Source organism: Epinephelus fuscoguttatus, linkage group LG16 (genome assembly GCF_011397635.1).
Source record: "Epinephelus fuscoguttatus linkage group LG16, E.fuscoguttatus.final_Chr_v1".
NCBI classification, from domain to species: Eukaryota; Metazoa; Chordata; class Actinopteri; order Perciformes; family Serranidae; genus Epinephelus; species Epinephelus fuscoguttatus.
The window spans coordinates 40,007,724-40,032,362 of NC_064767.1; the positions used below are offsets into that span (position 1 = coordinate 40,007,724).

The 24,639-nt window shown below is 41.4% G+C and overlaps 1 protein-coding gene across 1 annotated transcript in view; it reads right to left on the reverse strand.

Annotated features, from left to right (window-relative positions):
• Positions 1 to 15,530: 15,530 nt before the first annotated feature.
• Positions 15,531 to 24,639, reverse strand: part of eno4 (enolase 4) — a 193,883-nt gene continuing 184,774 nt past the window's right edge. Inside the window, 2 exon segments of the mRNA XM_049601099.1 lie at positions 15,531 to 15,613; positions 16,169 to 16,286. Of these exon segments, the coding sequence (XP_049457056.1) occupies positions 15,546 to 15,613; positions 16,169 to 16,286 (186 nt within the window). The 3' untranslated portion in view covers positions 15,531 to 15,545.

The window sequence follows — 24,639 nt, forward strand, 5'->3', positions numbered from 1 at the left end:
CGATCATTTATTTTTCAACAGGACAATGACCCCAAACACACCTCCAGGCTGTGTAAGGGCTATTTGACCAAGAAGGAGAGTGATGGAGTGCTGCGGCAGATGACCTAGCCTCCACAGTCACCGGACCTGAACCCAATCGAGATGGTTTGGGGTGAGCTGGACCGCAGAGTGAAGGCAAAGGGGCCAACAAGTGCTAAACACCTCTGGGAACTCCTTCAAGACTGTTGGAAAACCATTTCAGGTGACTACCTCTTGAAGCTCATGGAGAGAATGCCAAGAGTGTGCAAAGCAGTAATCAGAGCAAAGGGTGGCTATTTTGAAGAAACTAGAATATAAAACATGTTTTCAGTTATTTCACCTTTTTTGTTAAGTACATAACTCCACATGTGTTCATTCATAGTTTTGATGCCTTCAGTGAGAATCTACAATGTAAATAGTCATGAAAATAAAGAAAACGCATTGAATGAGAAGGTGTGTCCAAACTTTTGGCCTGTACTGTACATATATACATACTACATTACTATACCATATATATCATGTATTGTACATATAAAATAATTCCCTACTTTGATAGATGCTGTTTAATTAATATTTTAAATTGATTTATGTTAGTGGTGAGTTTGATATGTTTAGGCAATGAATTACATTCTTTCATACCTCTGTAAAGAACGGTGTTTCTGATGGCGTTTGATCTTGCTTTAGGCATTGTAAAGTTACCCACAGTTGCATGCCTGGTGATGTATTTATGATTTTCTGCACTGAAGGAAAGGTTCTTGAACAAAATAAAAGGTGATTTTAAAACAGATATATTTCTAATGAAAATGTTCAGTGAGTATAACAGTCTGTCTTTGACCAATAGCCAGTTTAGATTCTTATGCACTGAAATGATATTTGTTCTATAGTCGCACTTGAGCACTGTACGGGCAGCTCTATTTTGCATACGTTGTAGTTTGTTTAACGTGTCTCCAGTGGCATTTGACCAAACTGCTGAGCAATAGTTCAGATGCGTTAATATTAGTGCTTGAATTGCTCTATTCATGATATTTGGAGTCAGAAAGGTAGCGTGTCTTCTCATAATTGATATGCCTCTTCCCATCTTTGCAATCATATTATTGATGTGTTTCTTCCATGATAATTTATTGTCTACTGTCATGCCCAGAAGTTTGGTCTCATGCACATGATTTACTGTGATGTCATTAATTTTAATATTTAACACAGGATTTCTATCAATAATGTAATTAGACCCAAGAATCATGCAGTTAGTTTTCGATACATTCAGGACTAGTTTGTTTGTCTTCACCCATTCCGCTACAGCTTGTAATTCCTTATTTAAAATTATTTCTAGTTCATTATTTGTGAGTGCTGATGTGTATATATTGTGGAATCATCAGCATACATTGCTATGTTAGCTTTATCTAAGACATACGGTAAATCATTTGTGAAAATAGTGAATAATAAAGGACCAAGACAACTCCCTTGGGGCACTCCACATGTCGTGGTTCTAATCTCAGAATAGCTGCCGTTGAAAAATACTGTTTGTGTTCTGTTTGATAGATAACTATAAAACCAGATAAGCGCTGATTGCTCAAAGCCATAACAGGAAAGTTTTTTTAGTAATAAATCATGGTCAATGATATCGAAAGCAGCAGAGAAGTCTAAAATACAACACCAACCATAATTTTCTTTTCAATCCCTCTGAGCCAATCATCAGACATGTGAGTTAGTGCTGTTGCAGTGGAGTGAGCTTTTCTGTATGCATGTTGAAAGTCACAGATTAAGTTATTCGTGGATAAACAGTTATTAATTTGTTCATATACAATAGTTTCCATCATTTTTCCTGACACAGGTAATAAACTTACAGGAGGACTATTTGAACTAGAGAAAGGCAGTTTCTTATTTTTTGGCAGTGGAATTATTTTAGCTTGTTTTCATGCTTGTGGACATGTACAGCACGTAAAGCTTAAATTGATGATATGGGCTAATGCAGGAGCAATATCATCAGCAGCTAGTTTGAGAAGCCTGCTGTCTAGGCCATCAACACCCGGTGGTTTGTCTTTACAGGTTTTCAGGAAATTCTTTACCTTATTTATATTTACATTTTCCAGTTTGAACCTGGAGTTTTTTCTTTTCATAATTTCATTTCTTATCAATAGGTGAGATATATCATTACTTAGATTAGGCATATTTTCTCTTAGTTTGTCTAGTTTGCTAATAAAATAATCATTAAGATAATTTGCAATTTCTACGGGCTTAGTTATGAATTTATCATCTGCCTCCAGAAATGATGGATTGGTTTTGTTTTTTTTACCCGTCAGATCATTTAAAACATTCCATAGTTTTTTACTATCATTTCCTACCTCATTAACTCGATTTCCAAAATATATTTTCTTTTTTTTTTCTTGTTAAGTTTGGTGACAGAGTTTCTCATTTTCCGATAGAGGTCCCAGTCACATTTATTTCCTGTTAAGACTGCAGTTTTTTTCATTTGATCTCTCATTTTCACAGAGTCTTTAATTTCTTTGTCTAACCAGGGTGTTATGGCATTCCTGACAGTAAACTTATTTAAAGGTGCATGTTTCTCAACCAGAGGCAAAAATACATTGTTAAACTTCAACAGGGCAGTTTCAGAATTGTTCTTCTGACCAACAGATTTCTTTCACATCATTAACAAATTTATCATGATTGAACATTTTGTATGATCTTTTAAGTATTACTGTGGGTCCAGGACTACTCACTTTACTGTTTCTTACAATTATAATCAGATTATGATCACTGCTGCTAGTGGGCACAGACAATACATTACTACACAGCTCAGGAGAATTTGTAAAAATGTGATCGATGCAAGTGGATGTTCTAGTGCCATCATGTCTAACACATATTCTTGTAGGTTTATTTATAACTTGAGTAAGTCCACATGTATTAGTGGCAGTTAGCAGCTTATTCTTCAGTGGGCAGTTCTGAGAAAACCAGTCAATGTTAAAATCTCCCATATGTCCTGACACACAGCAGTATTGTTATCCAACATTTCACAGATTGTGTCTAGATAGTCATTATTTGCACTTGGTGGTCTGTAACAGCAACCTAGGAGTATAGGCTTCAGGTGAGGTAGATGGACTTGCAACCATAGTATTTCAATGTTGTATTGCATCATATCAGTTCTGATTTTCACAGGCAAGTGATTCTGAATATAAAAAGCTACTCCCCCTCCATATCTATTTCTATCATTTCTGCAAATGTTGTAACCTTTAATATAAAGCTCAGTATCCTCAGAGGAAGAGTCCAGATTAGTCTCTGAAATAGCAAGTACCGGTATGTGCAGTTTGTGTTCAAATAACAGGTCAGTGACTTCATTAATTTTGTTTCTGAGACTGTTTATGTTAATATGTGCAATTCTTAGACCTCTCTTTGGTAGTTTGTGTTGTGATGTGATTGTGTTAGTCATAAAATATGTTAGAAGAGTCTTTTATGTAGTCATACCTTCAGTTATTCATAGGTTACTTTGGAGAGCTGGTGCGAGGATGGATGATCAGCCTGTCATGTCTGAGGTAGGCGATGTCTCCTCTTTCACATGCAGCTTTCAACTTTGGCATCAGTTCTTTTCTTTTTAAACATACAGCATCTGTGTAGTCCTCATTGATAAATATTTTAGTGCCCTTGAGGTTTTTGGCTCTTTGCAAGACTGTAGCTTTGTCCTTGAAATGCAGGAACTTGACAACAATAGATCTAGGTCTGTCTCTGTCAGCTATAGGTTTACCTGTGCGGTGTGCACGCTCCACCTCAGTCTCCCACTGTAGCTGCAGCTTCTGCTTTAGAATGTCTTTCACTTTCTCCTCTGAATCCGCCCAGGATTCACCGGGGGCTTCGGGTATTCCATCAATCACGATGTTGTTTCTCCTCGATTGACCCTCCAGGTACTCTTGTTTGTCATTGATGACCTGTAGACTTTAACATAACTTTATAATGTCAGTTTGTGTTGTATTGCAATGTTCAGACTGTTTTGCTTGAGTGGTTTTAAGTTCATCTACATCCTTCTGTGTGTACTGTATGCTTGATTTCAGATCTCGCACTTCTATTGTGATTGCATCCAATATGGAGTTAGTCGAGTCCATAATGATTTTAACAAAGCCTTTAAAAAATTTTCTGTTGTTGCTGTAATAGACTAGTGAACATGTCTGTCTGTTGACGCAACGAGTCCTGAGTGAGTGATACATATTCCTCATCTGTGTTTTTTTGCTTTGGTGGCATTTTCTCTGGACGAGAAGATGCAGGCAGTGGTAACAGGTAGCCGAGCTTTGGTGGGTTAGCAGCGGCAGGTTAGCCTGGCAGCACAGGCGTCGGTCAGCAGCAGCTGACAGTGGGCCAGAAAACAACAGCAAAAAACCGGGGTGGAAACCGCTAGCTCCAGTTAGCCTGCTAACTCCAGTTAGCCCGTTAGCTAGCTAGCTCGATGGTGGTGGCTAGCTTGGTGGTGTGGAGTGCCCGGCCTCACTCAGGCTTGCTCCGGCTGGCTAGCTCTAATGGTGGTGGCTAGCTCTGTGGTGTGGAGTGCCCGGCCTCACTCAGGCTCGCTCCGGTCGGCTGGCTAGCTCAATGGTGGTGGCTAGCTCGGTGATGTGGAGTCCCCGGCCTCACTCAGGCTTGCTTCGAGTGGGGCATCGTCACAGGCCTGAGTAAAAAATCAGTCAGAGAACTGCAGCTCGTCCAGAACGCTGCTGCCAGAGTCCTCACCAACACCAAGAGAGTGGAGTACATTACACCAGTGCTTAAGTCATTGCACTGGCTTCCTGTGTGTCAAAGGATAGACTTTAAAGTCTTGTTACTTGTCTATAAAGCACTAAATGGTCTCGGGCCTAAATACATCTCTGATATACTTGTACATTATGAAGCATCCAGACCCTTCAGATCATCTGGAACAGGTTTACTCAGTGTTCCCAGGATCAAAACCAAACAAGGTGAAGCAGCCTTTAGTTTCTATGCTCCCCGCCTGTGGAACAAACTTCCAGAATATCTGAAACTGTCAACTCATTTAAATCAGGGCTTAAAACATTACTGTTTACTGCAGCTTACCAGTGAACTAGATATGTAACTTACTGTTAGGATAATCTGGAGCTATTGTTTTTATATTTGTCTGCTGTTGCTTTTGCTTTATGTTTGCTTTTTAAATGCATTTTCTGCACTCTTTTTAACTATTTATTGTCTTGCTTGTAGCTTTTGTTTTTAATGATCTATTGTTCCTTTAATGTTTAATTTTAATGTATTTCTCTTGTAAAGCACATTGAATTGCCTTGTGTATGAATGGTGCTATATAAATAAAATTGCCTTGCCTTGCCTTGCCTTGCCTTGCCTTGCCTTGCCTTGGATCCACCTTGAGGCCGCATCATGAATATCAGGGAGTCTGGAGACCAGGCCGGTCAGATTGAGGGTCTGCCACGGGATATAATGTCCCTGGGTCCCCTTTATTAAGATTGGAGCCATATAATGTTCATTATTGTATCGGTCTGTTTTTTTGAAGTAGTGCTCTGTTTCTAAGATTTATTTTTAGCTCTTCCTCTTCCTCCTCATCATCTTCGCAGCCCCTCAACTCAGCTGCTTGTTTGTCTATCTCCTCCTCAAACTTCATAACGGCTGACCGATTAAGCTCCCGTCTTAAGTCTACTCCTGCATTTGGCAGATCAAGCCAATAACTGTATGATTGCTCCCCTGCTCCACTCTTTCTTCCCTTGTAGCAATCCAACACGGCTGGCATACTACATCTCACTTTCCTGGCAGTGCTACAATGTTTTGGACTCAGCACTTTTACACTAGCTGAAGTTTTTGTATCTGTACTCTGAGTTACGTTTCCACGCACTTGTTCTTCCAAATTGTGTTCACTGCATCTCTGTTTCTCCGCTATCACTGCCTTTACTGATTTTTGTGAGTCACTCATGCCCGAAGGACTATCTTTTGAACTTTTAGGAGTTGGGCTCTTATCTTCCCTAGGTGTGGTGGTCTTGTCCTCATCCTTAGCCTCGTCACTTGAAATGATCTGGGATATTTCTTCTGCTGTTGGTTCTTTAACATTACCATTAAAATGTAGCCAACCCTCCAAATTTGGATAAAATACCAGTTGTTTGTTTTCCTGACCCTTCTCTTTCCCCCACGTTGTTCTTTAGTTTCATAAGTCCCTGTCTCATCTTTGCCCTGTAGTGTTGGCCTTCATCTTTGAACAGTTTCAAAATTTTCAATTCCAATTCTCTCTTTTCTAGATGTTTCTTTGACTGGTCTTTAGGCTTGTAATCTCTTATTCAGATTTCCATACCCTCACAAACCATCATGTCAAACGTGCCTCCCTTTGGAAATTTGGAAATTTTCTGGATGTCTTTCAAAATGTCAGGGTTTTTGCTTCCCACCAGAGCTACTGGTGTTGGGTGCATTGTTTCAGATTGTAGTTCAATTGTTTTATGTAAATTTGTGTTCTTAAGTGTCGTTGTGTGTCTTTCCTATTTGCTCCCCTTTAAAGGAGCTATATGTAAGAAATCTAAAGCAAATAGTTGTAAAATCATCCTAATATGTCACAAAGACTAAGGAATAATGTTGATATAACATACTGATCTCACCGACAACAATAGTACAGCCAGAATATTCACATTTAAAAAAAAGTTTTACAGTCTGCAAATCATGTTTATGTTTTGAATTTGTGTTTTGGCCTGTTGCGCCACCCACCGCCGTCTACCAGTCACGCAGTCAGTAGAGTCTCAGCATCAGTTACAGTTACGACTGAGCTACAGCAGCACGGCAAGCAGCATTAGCAGTGTCCCAGTACATAGCATTAGCAGCCAGCTCCTCCTGAGCTGTATCCCCGCAGCAGCGTTAGCAGCAGAGAAGCCGGACTTGCTCGAACCGTCAGCTGGAAAACCGAAGATCAAGGACCCGGCAACGCGGCCCTGCCACGGCAGCCGCCTGTGGGCAAACAAATCAGTCTAATCTGTTTTGGCCACATTCTTACATACAGCGCCTTTAAGTGTTTTGGTTTCTAGGAAAAAAAAAAAAGAAAAACGCTCAAACTTTTCACTTTTGCTGGCGCTCTCAAAAGGAGGGGCTGGGAGGGGACTGTGTACTGCACCTAAACTATTTTTTAGAAAGGTCTGTGTCTGTGTCCTCAGGCTCCTCCCCCCTTAGTTTACTGATCGATTACTACCTCAGTCTGTTCTCAGCTGTCTATGGGACAACTTCTCTCCACACAAATCCAACTCTCTATACAGCTATTTCCTCAAACACACTTTCTCCTTCTCTCTTCCAGCCTCAGACAAACAACACACTTACTTATTTCTTTCTCTCTTTCTCTCTTTCTCAGCCTCCACTCGGACACCACACACACCAATCTTCCCCTCTCAATGCAAATTCCAACTTTACTATTGTCTAAGGCACACTCTCTTCTGTCTTACTTCAACACAAACACATTCACACTCTGGACACAGCTTTCATATGCTTCTCTCAGGTACTACACACCTGACGCTCCCCTCTTACAATTAAGAGTTAACATTTCCCTTCTGCTTGGCGCTCTTGGCGTTCAGCCCAGAGTCTTACACACACATGTACAGGCACATCCACATACTGCAGTCCATACACTCAGTTATCACACTTATGCTTCAGATCTACACAGTGCTTTTATATTTCACTTCACACATTCATGCATGAGCTCAACACACCGTACAAGCAATTACACAGTATTTCATATGACGTCCAAGTAGACAGTTTTCCACACACACAAAAAAAAAATACTTTGGCTTATCCGAAATTTGTATCTTTATTGTTCAGTTTGGGTTCATGCGCATGAGGTGATTACTATATTCGGCTGCAGCCTTTTTCTGTTTTTTTTCCAGCAAATTGTAATTTTCCAGTTATTTTCTTTATACTACAGGTGTTATCCGTATTTTAATTATTTATTTTATTATCCAGCCGGATTCCTTTATATTTTCTCTATTTATAGACCTCTTTCTGTATTTTATTTTCAGTATCAGCTTATGGTCTCTTCTCTTCAGACCATCTCATGGTTCATAGGAGCTTAATTGCCTTTCTTGGCACCCTTTCTGAATTTAAAGTCATCAATTTGTGCCACTAATCGTTACTGCCAACACTCAGCTCAACAATGAATTAGTTCTGCGATTGCCCGAACCTTGGCCACAGTTTTCACTCAAAACTGTCAAAGTGGGGGTAGCTATTTCTCCAATTGCCGGAAATAGCAAGAAGCCTCAGGTTTCACTCAAACCTGACAAAGTCTGCGCAGTCTTTCTCTAGACTCGCATAAAAATCCTCTAAACTATTGTAAAACCCAGAATATAAGTCACACTGGCATATAAATCGCAGCCTATTTTTTAAGGTCTCAAACAGGGAAAACAAGGTTTTATATTACTATTTGTGAATAAAAACATTATACAAGTTATTCCTACACTGTTTCCCTTTATTTTTAATTTGAAACACATTCAAAACACAATAACATCTTAAGCAGCTTTGGTTACTTTTCAGATTGCAATTTTCCAAACAACTTCTTCAGGAAATAAAATCACAGTTTAACAACATCGGTCAGCTTTCAGTGAAACTGTAGTGTAAAAATAAATAAAATCCTATTGTCTGTCCTGTTTATTGCTTGGGCACTGTTATTTACGTGACAACACCTGAACAGAACACACACAGACACACATTGGCTGTTTCCAGCCACCCGCCTCCGCCTTGATTAAACGCTGAAAATAAAATAAAAGAGGGAGACAGGTTTTTCGTATTTTATCTTATTTTGTTTTATTTCTCCCTCTCCTCTCGCTAGAAGCGTCGGACCTCCCGCCTCCCGCTCCCGTCTCAAACACGGAGGTCTCCCTCTCCGCAGCTGAGCACCCACGGCACACGCCCGGCCTGTTAAATAGCTTGTAACCACTGTGTGACACAAACTCAGTGCTTTGGTCATTAAATAATGTCGGGCTCGGTTCGGGTTCGCACAGAAATATGCTGCCCGTGCCGCACTCTTAACAGACACACACAAACACATGGAAAACCGGACATTATCATCAGTTTATTAAAGACCCCCGGACGCACCGGATGGGACATGAAAAGTGGACATGTCCGGGCAAAAGAGGACATTTGGTCAGCCTAACGTAGCGCCATCTTGTGGGTCAAATTACCTATGTCAGCATTTACTCTGGTCTATAGGTCGCACCGGTGTATAACCCGCACCCAACTTTTTAGATGAAAAAAAAAAGGGAAAAAAAGTGTGACTTATACACCGAGTTTTACGGGGTATCCTTCTGGACATGGGATCTTGGTCTCTCTGGACCTGCCTAAAACTAACTCTTAAGTCCCTCTGGACTCTAATCCTGGTCTCTCTTAGACCTCTTAAATCCCTCTGGATTTACTCTGAGTCCCTCTGGACTCTAGTCCTGGTCTTTCTTAGACCTCTTAAATCCCTCTGGATTTACTCTGGTTCCCTCTGGACCCGAAGTCTCTCTAGACTTCCAACACACGACTTGGCCCCCCTCAGGCTTGACCAATCGCCCATTTCCCCAGCTGCTCTTTTAATTTCTGGCTGTTTCGTTTTAGACACAATGCCAATCACTCGTAATCAAATTTCGCTTCACTCTCTTAAGTTCAGCTTGTCTCTTAGCAGCTGTTCTGTGCACAAAAGTCTGGCTCTCTTTTCTCCTTTGCTCTCCTTCCCCGCCAACAAGTTCTCTGTCTGCAAGTGGTATCGGTATGCAGTAACCTCTCGGAGCACCCATCCGTGCTCAGTGACTTAGATTTTTAGGGTGTTTTTATCTTAGCCAATTCAGAATTTGTGTAAGGAGTTTTAAAGGTCCTTACGTTTAGTTTGCACGCTTGTCACCCCACGCAGGGAGGATGCTCCTCAGAGTCACCACTAACTGCCATCCTCCCTTCAGAGACGACTGTTCGTGACGCCAATTATGTAAGGAAAATGCTCAGCTTCAGCAAACACTGAAATGAGTCGCAGACCAGCTGTGTGATTTTCTCCAGGATAATAATTTATTTGAGGAATTTCAGTCAGGATTTAGATTGCATCATAGCACTGAGACAGCTCTAGTTAAAATTACAAATGACCTTCTGATTGCTTCAGACAAAGGACTCGTCTCTGTACTTGTTTTATTAGATCTTAGTGCGGCGTTTGACACAATTGACCATCAAATTCTACTGCAGAGACTGGATCACTTAATTGGCTTAAAAGGTTCTGCACTAAGCTGGTTTAAATCTTATTTATCTGATCGTTTTCAATTTGTTGACGTTCGCAATGAACCATCCTTACGTACTAAAGTTTGTTTTGGAGTTCCGCAAGGTTCTGTGCTCGGACCAATCCTGTTTACTCTATATATGCTTCCTTTAGGTAACATCATTAGAAATCACTCTATAAATTTCCATTGTTATGCGGATGATACTCAGTTGTATTTATCAATGAAGCCAGAAGAAAGCAATCAATTAACTAAACTCCATAATTGCCTTAAAGACATAAAAACTTGGATGAGCACCAATTTCCTGATGTTAAATTCAGACAAAACTGAAGTTATTGTTCTTGGCCCCAAACAACTCAGAGACTCTTTATCTGATGACATAGTTTCTCTAGATGGCATTGCTCTGGCCTCTACCACTACCGTAAGAAACCTCGGAGTAACATTTGATCAAGATTTGTCTTTTAATTCTCATTTAAAGCAAACCTCACGGACTGCATTTTTTCATCTGCGTAATATTGCGAAAATTAGGCCTATCCTGACCCGAAAAGATGCAGAAAAATTGGTCCACACTTTTGTTACCTCTAGGCTGGATTACTGTAACTCTCTATTATCAGGTAGCTCTAGTAAGTCCTTAAAAACTCTCCAGCTAATTCAGAATGCAGCAGCACGTGTACTAACAGGAACTAATAAACACGATCATATCTCTCCTGTTTTAGCTTCTCTGCACTGGCTCCCTGTAAAATCCAGAATTGAATTTAAAATCCTACTGTTAACTTATAAAGCTCTAAATGGTCAAGCTCCGTCATATCTTAGAGAGCTCATAGTGCCATATTATCCCACCAGAACACTGCGCTCTGAGAACGCAGGGTTAATCGTGGTCCCTAAAGTCTCCAAAAGTAGATCAGGAGCCAGAGCCTTTAGCTATCAGGCTCCTCTCCTGTGGAATCATCTTCCTGTTACGGTCCGGGAGGCAGACACCGTCTCCACATTTAAGACTAGTCTTAAGACTTTCCTCTTTGATAAAGCTTATAGTTAGGGCTGGCTCAGGCTTGTCCTGTACCAGCCCTTAGTTAGGCTGACTTAGGCCTAGTCTGCCGGAGGACCCCTCTATAATACACCGGGCCCCTTCTCTCCTTCTCTCTCTCTCTCTCTCTCTCGTATTCTATTACTGCATCTAGCTAACCCGGCCATTCTGGATGTCACTAACTCGGCTTCTTCTCCGGAGCCTTTGTGCTCCACTGTCTCTCAGATTAACTCGTATCGCAGCGGTGCCTGGACAGCGTGACGTGTGTGGTTGTGCTGCTGCCGTGGTCCCGCCAGATGCCTCTTGCTGCTGCTGCCATCATTAGTCATTAGTCATACTTCTTCTGTTATTATACACATATGATTATTGTCACACATGTATACTGCCAGGTATTAATACATACTTTCAACATATTGTACCGCAGTAACCAGAACTATAACTATAATATTATTACTTTCATTAATGTTGTTGTAAGCTACTGTCATTACCTGCATCTCTCTCTCTCTCTCTCTCTCTCTCTCTCTCTGTGTCATATGGATTACTGTTAATTTATTATGCTGATCTGTTCTGTACGACATCTATTGCACGTCTGTCCATCCTGGAAGAGGGATCCCTCCTCAGTTGCTCTTCCTGAGGTTTCTACCGTTTTTTTTCCCCGTTAAAGGGGTTTTTTTGGGGAGTTTTTCCTTATCCGCTGTGAGGGTCTTAAGGACAGAGGGATGTCGTATGCTGTAAAGCCCTGTGAGGCAAATTGTGATTTGTGATATTGGGCTTTATAAATAAAATTGATTGATTGATTGAATGAAGAGACTCGGAGAACCACGAAGAAAAAGTTACAGCCAACGGGGTTACTTTAATAGCAGTACTCAGCATACAACAGTATACTAGTCTACACAGCAAAACAGATGGAAACAGCACTGAACAATCACCCTTCAAATGCTTTCATAATGGGTGCCTGCTCGTTCACATGCATGTGTGTGTATGTGTGTGTGTGTGAACACGCTTGGGTCGTATTTCCTGGAAATCTAAAGTTTTCCTGATTTCCTACTTATTCCTAGAGCTGGACTTCGTGTGTCAGCATATTTTGCCTTTAATCGATAGGATAGTGAAGTGTGAAAGGGGGAGAGAGAGAGGGAGAGACATGCAGCAAAGGGCCACAGGCTGGAGTCGAACTCGGGCCGCTGCGGCAACAGCCTTGTACATGGGGCGCCTGCTCTACCACTAAGCCACCGATGCCCCTTGTTCTATTGACCATTCTCTTGATAATCTGTTGCGTCCTTCCCCTAATACAGATCCTGGTAAGAAGGGCCATGAGAGCGGCCACGAGACAATTCGTTATGCTGACACAACAGCAGGAAAGGCTCCCCGAGAGAGGAGAATTGTGGGGACTAGACGAACTGTGGGTAAGACCATATGCACCCAAAAGATTGAACAACGATTTCTGTGAGACCATGACCGACAATACGGATGTGTATGAGCATATGGCTGACAACATAAACCTATATGAGCCAATGAAGGGGAACCTGGAAGGGGAATACGAGGTCATATAGAGGGAGAGCCAATTCAGGGTAAGGGATAACCAAATAAATGGCAACAGATTTAGGTAAACCTTGCTGTCACCAAACCCATACTAACAGTCGACTGATTAACATATATAGGTTATATATACCACAGAGCAATTAGGGTGAAAAGAGGGAAGTGAATTGAACTAAACAATGTCCCTTACAACACATAGATAGGTGCAGAGCATGGCCAGCAGTTGGAGATCCCCATATCCAAAGCAGCAGAATCCAGGGATGGCCTACCAAGAGTGCCCAGCCATGCTGGAGCGCCCAGACCACCCCAACCCATCTCCCAGGCTGACCAACCGACCCCCATTCCCATATGTGTCCCAAGGAGGAGCCCCCATTGAAGCCCATTGGTACCAGTACACGCTGATGACCTCACCAGGAACCTACATGCCACCGCTTATGCAGCCGCCATTGACGAACATCCCGAACTGGACTCCCATCAACCCCTTCAACCCCGCTGGCAACTCACAACGTGCCATGCCAGAGGACCAGCCCCCGGTTGAGATCCCAGGCCAGGGAATGACCATGACGGAATGGGGAATGACCGCGACAGGAGGGATGACAGACCAGACAACCTTCAACCAACCCCCACTGCCATCAACATGTACGACGTGGCCCAGCCAGGCCCAAGCCAAATGATGAACCCATGGGAGACACGCCCTGACAGCATGATGCCTTCCACATCTTGATGCATGGTGTCAACTGTACTCGAGTCCTGATCAACCGCCGTGGTAATGCAGCCCATGCAATACGAGGCGCCAGAGAGTGAGCAATGGGTGACAGGTGTACCACTGCCCAAACCTGCCCCTGAGGCAATGTTTTCTTCAACGGAGGACTCAGAAACTGATGAGGGAAGGCGGATACCTGTACACATGTCCTACTCTCCTACTAGTCCCCCTGACAGGGAGCCACAGCCAAGACCAGTCCCCTTGCAACCCCCTCCAGCGGGTAGACGCATACTCGTACCACAAAGACCAAAACCCCAAGCCATCATATGCACACCTGTGCCACAAAGACCAATGTCCCGAGCCACCAGAGTCCTGTTGCAATGCCAATATGACATGTGCCCTGAGGCAGTGGAAAGACATCTCAGCGAGCTGCAAAACGAGAAGCCCACCACGAGAGATACAAGCAGCTCATGGATGATCTGCACACCCAACTCTATGATGTTCCTGCAAAACTCTACCGCCGCCTAGTGTGCAGCCTCCCTCTAGAGCTGTGACACAGCCTTCGCAAGCTGCGCCATTACACCTACAAACGCAGGATGGCAGAAAATCACTGGGGCCTGAAGGAGCAGCATGAACGGGATCGACGGGAGAAGATCAACCTGCGTGCTCAAGTTCGCGTCTTGACAAGAGACAACCAAGACCTGCGGAAGAAGCTGGCAACCTATCAAGAGTTGAAGCTTGAGATCGAGTTACTGAAGGATCAAGTTGCAACTTACCGCCGTCTGTGTATGGCCGGGATGTCAGCCTATGTCTCTATTGACTCTACTGACCAGTGACTGTGCTATATCAACAGTTGCAGGACCACTAGGGTGTTCCACTCACTGTAATTGTTCTATAATTATGTATACACTGGAATGATGATGTATTCTACTGTGACTTATCTTGTGTGTTGCACTACTTAACAATCACCTTTATAGTTTCTAGATTAAACACTGTAACAGAATGATATTACACACTGAGTGCCTTACCCTTGTTGTGCCTATACAAAGCTGTAACCAGTAGAATGTAGTGTGTTTGATGTTTAGCTAATCGCTTGGGTAGAGTGGGACTTTGCAGTCCCAGAGGAGGGAATATATATTTTTTCCCTTTGTTAAGCTTGCTGATTCATGTAGATTGTAGTAAAGGGGGGAATATATATTTTCCTCCCTCACGATTTAGTGGGACTTGTTAGCTCCAAAGGGGGGAATGTAGTGTAATGTACTCATTTACTGAAGTGTATATGCTGTACCTTTAAGTTGACCTTTAAAGATACCTGTTAAAGCAATGTACTCTGTATGCTTACAGTCACACACTGGTTCATTATTTCATGTATCTCTATGACACACACATACACTCATTGAGCACTTAAGCATTGTGGTGGAAAAGGACCTAGGATTCACTGTGCATCATTTTTTTTAAATAGCAGGAGGATGAGCTCACACATATTAGTGGAAAGTTAGGGGAATTCCAGCTTGGCCTGATATGACCCTGGTAATAGGAGGCGGGCCTAGACTGCCCAGGAATGCATTACATGGTAAAACTGGCTCCAAGGGAAAAACGGAAAGCAGGGATACCATTATGTACAAGTTCAAGTGGGTAGGCTGGCTTCAAGGGAAGAACGGAGAGCCGTGACACCGTTATGTTCAGCTCTAGTGGGTAGGATTAAAGAAAAAAGGTGGAGACTCAACAGAATCTTCGCCAGCTTTAAAAAGGGACGCTCAGAAGGGAAAACTTCAGTCCTGCTCCAGAGTAGCTTCATGTACACACCTGAAGTAGCAGCGAGATGTCTGGGGATTGTAAAACCTGTGTTTATTGAAGGTCATGTTTACCCACTCAGCCTTTGTGTTGATTTTTTTTAAATCACAGTTTTAGAAAAAAGCAGAACAGTAACACTACATTAATGCAATTTTTTATATAATCAACTCAGCAGATTTTATAAGTGAAATATATAAATATATATAAGTGAAGACTTGCTTAAATCAATCATATTTTTGGATAAAAACAAGCTGTGAGCTGTGATCAGGCCCAGAGAGCTCTACGCAGTAGCTGACTGCTCCTGAAGTTTTTCAGTGAACAGTAGAAGGGGGTGCCGCTCCTTGGAGACTGTGGACGGGACAAAATAATGAAATTATTTTAACAGACAAAAGCTGGACAGCAGACGCTGCAGATATGTAGACTGAAATGATGTTTCTGCTGCAGCAGCTGGAGCACACTGAGCCTTTCACTCCGCCTCAGTCTGCTCTGCGCTTCAGCATGAAGCATCAATACAAACCTTACATACCAATAAACATGTTAACCTTTTTTTTTTTTATATGGGAACAAATTACACACAGATTACACTCATCTTACATTAACCCTTCAGTGGTGCTTACTGGGCAATGACTGAGAGGAAAAGTATTTGTCACTGTGTGTAATTGGGGTGGCCAAATAACAGATCCAAGGGAGGGGTTTTCATTCTTCCACTCACACACAAATACACATTTGTATAATTCCTCTCACACAGTTTCCTTTCACGTCCAAAACAGAGAGAGAGAGATTGAGAGCGATGTGTTCTCAAGCTGACGGATTACTACCTCTCTCTGTCTCTGGCTTTGTCTGGCCTCCTTTTTCTCTGTCTGGCTAAAAAAAAAGTCAAGGGAGGAGTATAAAAAAACCTACCCAAGATTCCCTGTTGGGCCAGTTCTTCCTCTATAGAAATCAGCCGGTTGTATTTAGTCATCCTCTCAGCGCCGCTCAGACCTCCCAGTTTGATATAGTCGAGGTCCAGACCCACAGCCTGATGGAAGAGAAGAGCAGCACTGTTAGACACAAACTGGTGCTGAGGAAAGGTGTTTGAATCCACAAGAAAGCAGGACATTGTCTCTAAGGTTACACTGATAAGTTTGATGCTGTATTTAGACATTGGAGGAGGAAGGGAGGGGGAATAAGTTGGGTCCAATAGCAGTTGAGAAAGCTGACCTAAGGGTGGGGGGTTGGGGGGATTGGCATTTTAAAGGGCAGGCATGTCCAAAGTCCTGCCTGCAAATCGTGGCTTGCAGACCTGTTCAGACCTGTTGGTAGATATTCAGTTTACTGTCATAGAAGACTAATAAAGCCATCAAATAAGCACACTGATGAGCTGGAATCATTACATTTTTGGCATTTTGGCTTAAAAAAACATCTGACTTAGATTTTTTTGCCAGGTAGGTTTTCACATACAAGGAAATTGCCTTGGTATTTTGCTGCATAACAATATGGTACAGACAGAAAAAAGAAAAAACATGTACCGCAAAAGTAGAAAAATACAAAATTTACGAAGTACGAAAAATGTATGACGAAAATATGTATGAATGGAGCTGCATGTTGTTTCGAACAAAGAGGATGGAATGTGCAAAGTTCAAAGACTCAAGTTGATAACTTTAACTCTCTGTAACAACAGAGGGTTATTTTCTTTATTTTCTTTCTTTTTTTTTTTTTTACTATTATCAACACAACCCTCTGAGAGACCAAAAACAACATTGAATTTATCATACAAGTATTGCCTGATATACTGTATTTTTTTTCCCTCTGTGTCATCAAGCTGTTGACCAAACCCATTCGAGTCACTGGTTTGCATGTGGTGGATATAGTATTCCTTGAGCAGAAAAAAAAAGACATGTGTGAGCATGTGCAGCGATATCGGTCATGGCAACCATCTACCTACAACAAGTGGCTACAGCAATTATAGCCAGCTAGTCTAGGCGAGTCTTTATGAACACATTATCATCAGACAGTTATGTCAACATTAGAGTAACTTCTCCCTCTGTTATTCTTGGTCCCTGACTGGAAAAATTAAAAGACTGTAGTGAGAATACATTTGACAAGGTCTTTGTTTTTTATCCAGCGAGACACATGCATGATACTGGTGCCGGCAGGTTGCTCTCATGCAGAGTTGAAATGGTCTAACCGCTGTGACGAAAACTAGCAACGATGAAATGAAGGGAGATTCTTCAAAGGGTGAAAGGTGAGTTATACAACAGCCATGGTGTGTGTATCAAACATTCCTGTAATACTCCTTTTCTACCAAAATTAGCACATGTACACAGGTTTTTTAAACACAAGTAAACCTGCTAAAAATAAACTATAAACTCCTTTCCCATTGCCAGTACAGCTGTGTACATGGCTCTGCAGCAGATGATTATGTCTTTCTGTCCATGTGTGGGTTTTTTGTTTTTGGTGTGTCACAGGTTAGTAAATGGTAGAAAGCAGTATGGAACCCTGTGAAAACTTTACAGTGGTTACCTCTCTTTATATATCTCTTACTTATTCAGTTTCTCTTTTTTTTTTTAATACTTTTTTAAAATTATTTTTTACCAAAGAAAAAACAGACAAAACCAATTACAACAGGCAGGGACATCATAGGTAAAGGTGAAATGCTTAACATCCTGTGAAACAGAAAATGAGAAGACAGTAGGTTACATTGTAGTATCATGCATAATGGCTCTTTTATGTCCATGATGGTCCTTTAAGATTATGAAGGTCCTTATGATCCTTGACTTTGATTTATTGAAATCCAGAGTAGTTTTAAGGAGGGAGAAATCCTCCACACTGTATGTCTTAATACCAGGGGGCATGAGACAAAATTCACCAAACAATAAACATATAACTAAAAGATCACTTAAAAGTCAAATAAGATTTCCATTTTTTCCAACATTTTTCACATTTTTTAGTGTGTGTGTGTGTGTGTGTGTGTGGGGGGGGGGGGTGGGAATGGAGGGTTGTCCCCAATATGGGAAATGGTGGGGGCTGTAGAAAAAATGGGAAACCCTGTCATTAAGAAGAATGGAGGTCAATTTTCGGAAAGGTGGGAAGGCTGTATTCATAGTTTATGTTCTTTCAAACATGTTACTTGGCTAAGCAGAACGCTTCAACTCATTATAATTCAATAACATTACATGATTTACAACAAGGGGATAATATGATAAATGTGTTACTTACAGGTTGAGATTGATCCATGTCTCTGCCACCGTTTCAGTCTAGCGCGTCTTGTTTGAACACTGCAAACAGTTAGTCCAGGGGCCAAGGCAGATTTTGGTATCACTTAAAGGGACCAAACAATTTTGGTATTTTTGACTTCCTCTATATCTCTAGTTTACATTTTGGTATGACAGACCTGCCTATCTAGTAGCTTAATAAAAAATTTGGATGATCTTTGGGTCCTCCCCAAAATTGAAAATAGTCAAAATTGAGGCTTCTCCAAAAGGGACGGTGTCTGCCTTATCACATGAATCTTGGGAAATAATTATCAGAATGTCACCAAATTTGGACTGAATGTTCACAGACAGTTGCTGCACACAGTGCAGCAAAGATTTCATCAGTACCTTGCTCCTTTTAAAAAATGTATACACCTAAACACATGAATTATAGGCGGACATGGAATAAGGAATAAAAAATCCAAAAGGCATGTATATATGTGCCATTATTAATGTAAATAAGCCAATCACCCCAAAATTGCATTTATATGTGCCAAAGAATGTCATCTTATCATAAAAGTAGGTTATTAGATTATTCACCTCACCATCTGATGTCACCAGCCCCTGACAGGTAACTAGTGCAGCCAGAACTTCAAACAGACAAATAGAATGAGGCCCTATTGGTACAGGGGCTAAAGGGATCATTTTCACAACTTGGTAGGCCCCTATCACCCACGGGGACCAAACAATTTTGGCATTTTTATCTCTCTACAGGTCTCTAGTTTATATTTTGGTATGATAGCCCTGCCTATCTAGTAGCTTAATTATAGTTATCACTCTGTAAACAAACTTAAACCCGTGTAGGCAAAACACTACAAATAGGGTGAAAAATTAATAGATATCCCCATGTAACTTGCCCAGATGATCACTCCTATTAAGACAAGTATTTTTTGTATTACAAATTTTCTGAAATATCTTATTTAAATATGCACCAGTTTTGTAATGAAGACAATCATAAGGAGGGGGAACTGATTACGCAGTTACTGTGCTAACACTCAGTGTTACTGTAGCCTACAGTAGACCTACTAGCACTCAGAGCTGCCCAGTTGCTATTTGACCCATAACTAAGAGGCAAAGGGAGTGTTACTGCTTGCCTAAGGCGGACTCCCGGCTAGCAGAGGGAAGGAGGTGCCTTATTTCTCCATTGTAGGCCGTCCTAAAGTAGGGTGGTCCACCTGCTGCCCTCATCCTTGATCAGTACTTCCTAAGAAGTCAGCTGGATGAAGTCCAGCAACAGGTAGAAGGATATCAGTAACACTGCCACTGAGGAGGAGGAGGAGGAGGAGGGTTTGTAAGAGAGGATGCAGGTGACACTCAGGTCAGTATGCCAGTCAGAGAGAGAACCATGGAGTAAAAGGTTAGAGTTAGATGGCCCAGGGCAAATGACGGTAAAGAATGGGAGATAGTTAATAGAGATTTGTCAGTAATCTTAAGCAGGCTTAGAGGAAATGCAATACAAATGTTAGAAAAGATGGGAGATATAAGTTACTTAAATGGTGCAGAGAGGTTTGGGGTGCATGAGAGAAAGAGGGGTGAAAGGGTACAGTCAGGTAAGTCTAGGCAGCAAAGAGAAATAGAGAAGTTAGTTAAAGCCCCTACAAGGAACTTTGATTTTGAGTTGACTTTGGCGACCCTGTGGACAAAAGCGGTAGTGCTTTGCCGGAATGAAGCCTACATTTCCCATGAGCTCTAGTGCGTATTGTTGTAAAGACGCTTACCTGGCTCGCGCATGTGTTTGTTTTGGGGATGAATGAAACAACAAGACGGGAACACTTTGCCCCCGCTCCTATCGGGGATCCCAGCTCACCTCTGCCGCGCCCCAGCTCCACCTCTTCAGCATAAGCGCCTCCACCGCCGGGGTAAACGCAGCGGTCAGCTGGTAAGGCTGAAGACCTGTTTGGTGAGCACTTCCACAGCTTCTTGGACTGAGTATGGAGCGGTGCCTTGCCTCTTTATTTCTCGGCACTCGCTGGACCATGTCCATGCCTGGCTGGTACCTGTCGTCGGCCTGGATGAGGTGTTCCAGCCCCGCGGCCCCTGCTCTCCTCATCACCGCTGGCGTGGGGTGAATCTGTGCTCCCTGGACAGCTAATGCCGTAGACCCACTGGCTCCTGCCAGGATTGGGCTGGTAAATGCTAGATCGCTAGCAAACAAAACGTTTATCCTGAAGGATTTCCTGACTTCCCGAGGACTGGATTTTCTCTGTGTGACTGAGACATGGCTGACTGTTGGTGAGTCCAGTGCTTTCACAGAACTTTTACCCGATGATTACTGCTATTTTGACTCCCCGCGGTCGTCGAGTCAAGGAGGAGGAATAGCAACTATTTGTAAGAGTCACTATAAATGTAAGCAGCTACGTAAGATGACGTGTGCTGTCTGAGTGCCATAAATCGTTTCGCCCTGGAAGCGACCTGGGGCGGACCTGGAGACAGTTTCCTAAAGGTATGGATATACACTATATAGAAACAGCTTATGTTCACACCGATGGGCTCATTTGCTGCTGTAGGTCACACACAGACATCAGCAGAAATGAGAGACTTTTGCATATCCAGTTAAAAGTTCCTTGTAGCGGCTTTAAGGAAAGGAGACAATTAAGAAAACAGTGGAAAAAGGTTACAGAAGAAGAAAGGGAGGGAATTAATGTGTTGCAAGAGGAGTTGAGAAGCAGGCTAGCAGTTCTTAGAAGGGCAGAGCATCTCAGGAAAAAGAGGAGGAAGAAGGAACATGTAAGAACAGTTTTTTTCAGGGTCCCTTTTAAGTTTATTAAAAGATTGTTTAGCTAGGAAAGGGGAGGGCAGCTTAAAGCAGAAAGGCTAGAGGTTGAAAAATATTTGAGAAATACATAGATTTAGAGAAGAACAGGAGAAGAACAGGATATGCTCATGCTCTATCCCTCCTGATGGAGGGATAGAGCATGAGATGGATGTCAGGCCACCTAGGTAGAAGGAAGTTCAGGAGGTGGTCTGGCGTGCAAAGGCTTCTTTGGCCCCAGGGCCTAGTGGAGTCCCCTACCGGGTTTATAAAAGTGCACCTGATATCCTTACATTTTTGTGGAAACAGCTAAGAATAGTTTGGGAGAAACAAATTATCCCAAGAGCATGGTGTAGGGCAGGGGGTGTCTTCATTCCTAAGGAGAAGGAATCTGTGGACTTTAGCCAATTCCGGATGATTTCTCTCTTGAATGTGGAGGGGAATATTTTCTTTAGTGTAGTAGCGCAGAGATTAGCTAGCTACTTAGAAAGAAATAGCTTAATAGATACTATGGTGCAGAAGGCAGGAATACCAGGTTTTGCAGGGTGTTTAGAGCATACTAGCATGATCTGGCAAGAGATTCAGGCAGCAAAGATTAATAAAAGGGACCTGCATGTAATATTTTTAGATCTTGCAAATGCGTTTGGTTCAGTACTGCATAGCCTCATTTGGAGTGAGTTTGACTAGTTCAAAGTGCCACATGTAGTTGTTAACTTAGTGAAAGCATATTTTCAGGATATTAGGTTGTGTCTAAGTATGGCAGGTTTCACCACAGGTTGGCAGAAGCTAGAAATAGGCATCATGACAGGGTGTACAATTTCTCCATTAGTATTTACTATGGAGATGGAAGTAATCATCGACAGAACTGCAGAACGGGTTGCATCTTCCACCAGTTAGGGCTTACATGGATGACATGACACTGGTGACCACAGCAATGCCATGTACAAAGAGGCTACTAGAGAAGGTAAATAAGAACCTCAAGTGGGCCAGCATGAAGATCAAGCCTAAGTCTAGAAGCATCTCGATACGTACACTGTAAACCCGAACAAGTTAGCAGAACTCAAAAAAACTGAGGTAATCAATTTCCTCAAAATTTTTAAGTTGATAAACACAAAAGTCAAATGTTTTAATAAATTAAGTGTTTGGATTACATACTAATCCTACATTTTGATTACAGGTAAATTAAAGTGCCCATTAAGTCAACTCAAATCTTTTCAGTTACTATGATTTAAATTTTTAAGTTTTCAATCTATGGAAATAAGTTAACAGAACTTAAAAAAAATAAGAACACAAACACATTATTTTTAATTTAACAAAAGTTATGTGTATTAGTTCTGTTGTCCTTGTTTTAAGTACATGCAAATCAACCATGTTGACTTACTCATACTCAAAATCATGCCACTCCAAACTTAAAACGTTTGAGGAAAGCGATTACCTCAATGACATTGAGTACAACTAACTTAATGTGTAAAAGTCAAACATTTTCTTTTTGCCCTTTTGATTTTAACACCCTGCAATGTTAAAACAAATAGAAAAATAAATAATAAACATTAATAAATAAAAAATAAATAGAATAAAATATATTTGTAAAATTTACATAAAATTTAAAGCTGCAAAAAATGTTTTGTTTAATTGATTAGTTGCCAACTATGAATTTAATTTTGATAAGTAATCATTGAGATATTTTCAAGAAAGAAACTTCCAAATTCTGAGTCTGGGTTAGTATGTCTGTCTGTCTGTCTGTCTGTCTGTGAAGGTCTGGGTTAGTCTGTTTGTCTGGATGTGAAGGTCTATGTTAGTCTGTCTGTCTGAATGGTATGGGTTAGTCTGTCTGTCAGATTCTCTGATTCTGGCCTCCCATATGTGGAGAGTTTCTGTTTTCTATTGTCCTCTATGATTTATCTGTTGGTTGGGATAAAACTACATATTTAAAGATGTCACTTTAGGCTCTGGGAAATAGACATTTTCTACAAATTTCTAATGTGTTATGGACCAAAAATCTAATCAATTAATCAAGAAAATAAACAGTAATCAATAATAATAGTAATAATAATAATAATAATTAAAGCTGCAAGCAGCTGTGACTGGGCCCTCGCTCTCCCGCGTCTACGCGGGGGGGCAGCTGCGCGCATCACTGAAGCGGTTATGTGAAAACTCAGAGTAAGTTAAGCCTGATGTGGTGTGAAGTTTCATCTTCCTACTCCAAAAAACCCCCTAGGGGAAGGGTATGTTGAAAATTTCAAGGGGGCGCTATAGAGGCATTTTGTCACCCCCCATGGGCGACGCCACTATCAGATGTATGAGCTCGCCATTTTTGACCTGTGTATCAATTTCATGTGAATATGATGTCGCTGAAGCCATCAAAAAGCCAAACAGATTTGGTGGCGAGGGCAACGTCATAGTAGCCACACTCCTTGACATAGAGAAAAGCTTTTAATAACTTTTGATCAGCATGGTCTCAGGGGCTGAAGCTGTTGAGCAACCAGGGGCTGTGGGGAGACCCAGAGCAGGCATGGATTGGTGGTGTAAATGTGGGGCTTACTGGCCACTTTATTAGGTACACCTGTGCAATCTAATACAATCCAATACAACAGCTCTGCCACACATTCTACATTTACAAAGCTTTTACTTTTTCAGCTTTTGGTGATTTAGGTGATTATTCTACTTTATTATTGAGGTCATAGTGGGTGGTGTTGGTGTACTGGAGTGCAATATATTTAAAAGTGTTCCTAATATTTTGTCCTCCTCAATTAGACAAAATTAGGAGGGCCACCTCAGTACACCACCACCATTCACTATGACCTCAATAATAAACAAAGTAGAGTCACCACTTTCTAGACAATGTCAACAAAAACCGAAAATTTATAAGCTTCAGGGAAAAAATCATGATATAGTCATTTTACTGGATTGCATTAGATTACACAGGTGTACACAAATTGGCCAGTGACTGTATGTTACATACATACAGATTTCCTCAAATAGTAGCCGGGGCTACTATTAACAAAAAAATAGTTTGGGACCAGGCTACAAATAGGGGCAGGCTACAATTTGAGGGAGGCTTTTAATAATTAAAAAAAAAAAAATCACAGCCAAATTTGAAAATACAAATACTGTATTTTTTTTTTATTTACACAGCAGAAATATTTATGTAAACCTGTCTTTACAGTAAAAATGAATATTTTCTATATAGTATTATAAATAAAGTACTATATTATTTACAGTAACAAACTTTAACAGTAAAAATAGTTTTTGGTGTTTTTGTAAATCACCACAATTTACTATTTACTACAGCACAGTGTACTAGTTGTCCTGCCTTGAAACAGTGAATCATCTCATCCTCTGTTCCATCTGCAGCCACCGTGAGGCCACACACCTTACAAGACAAC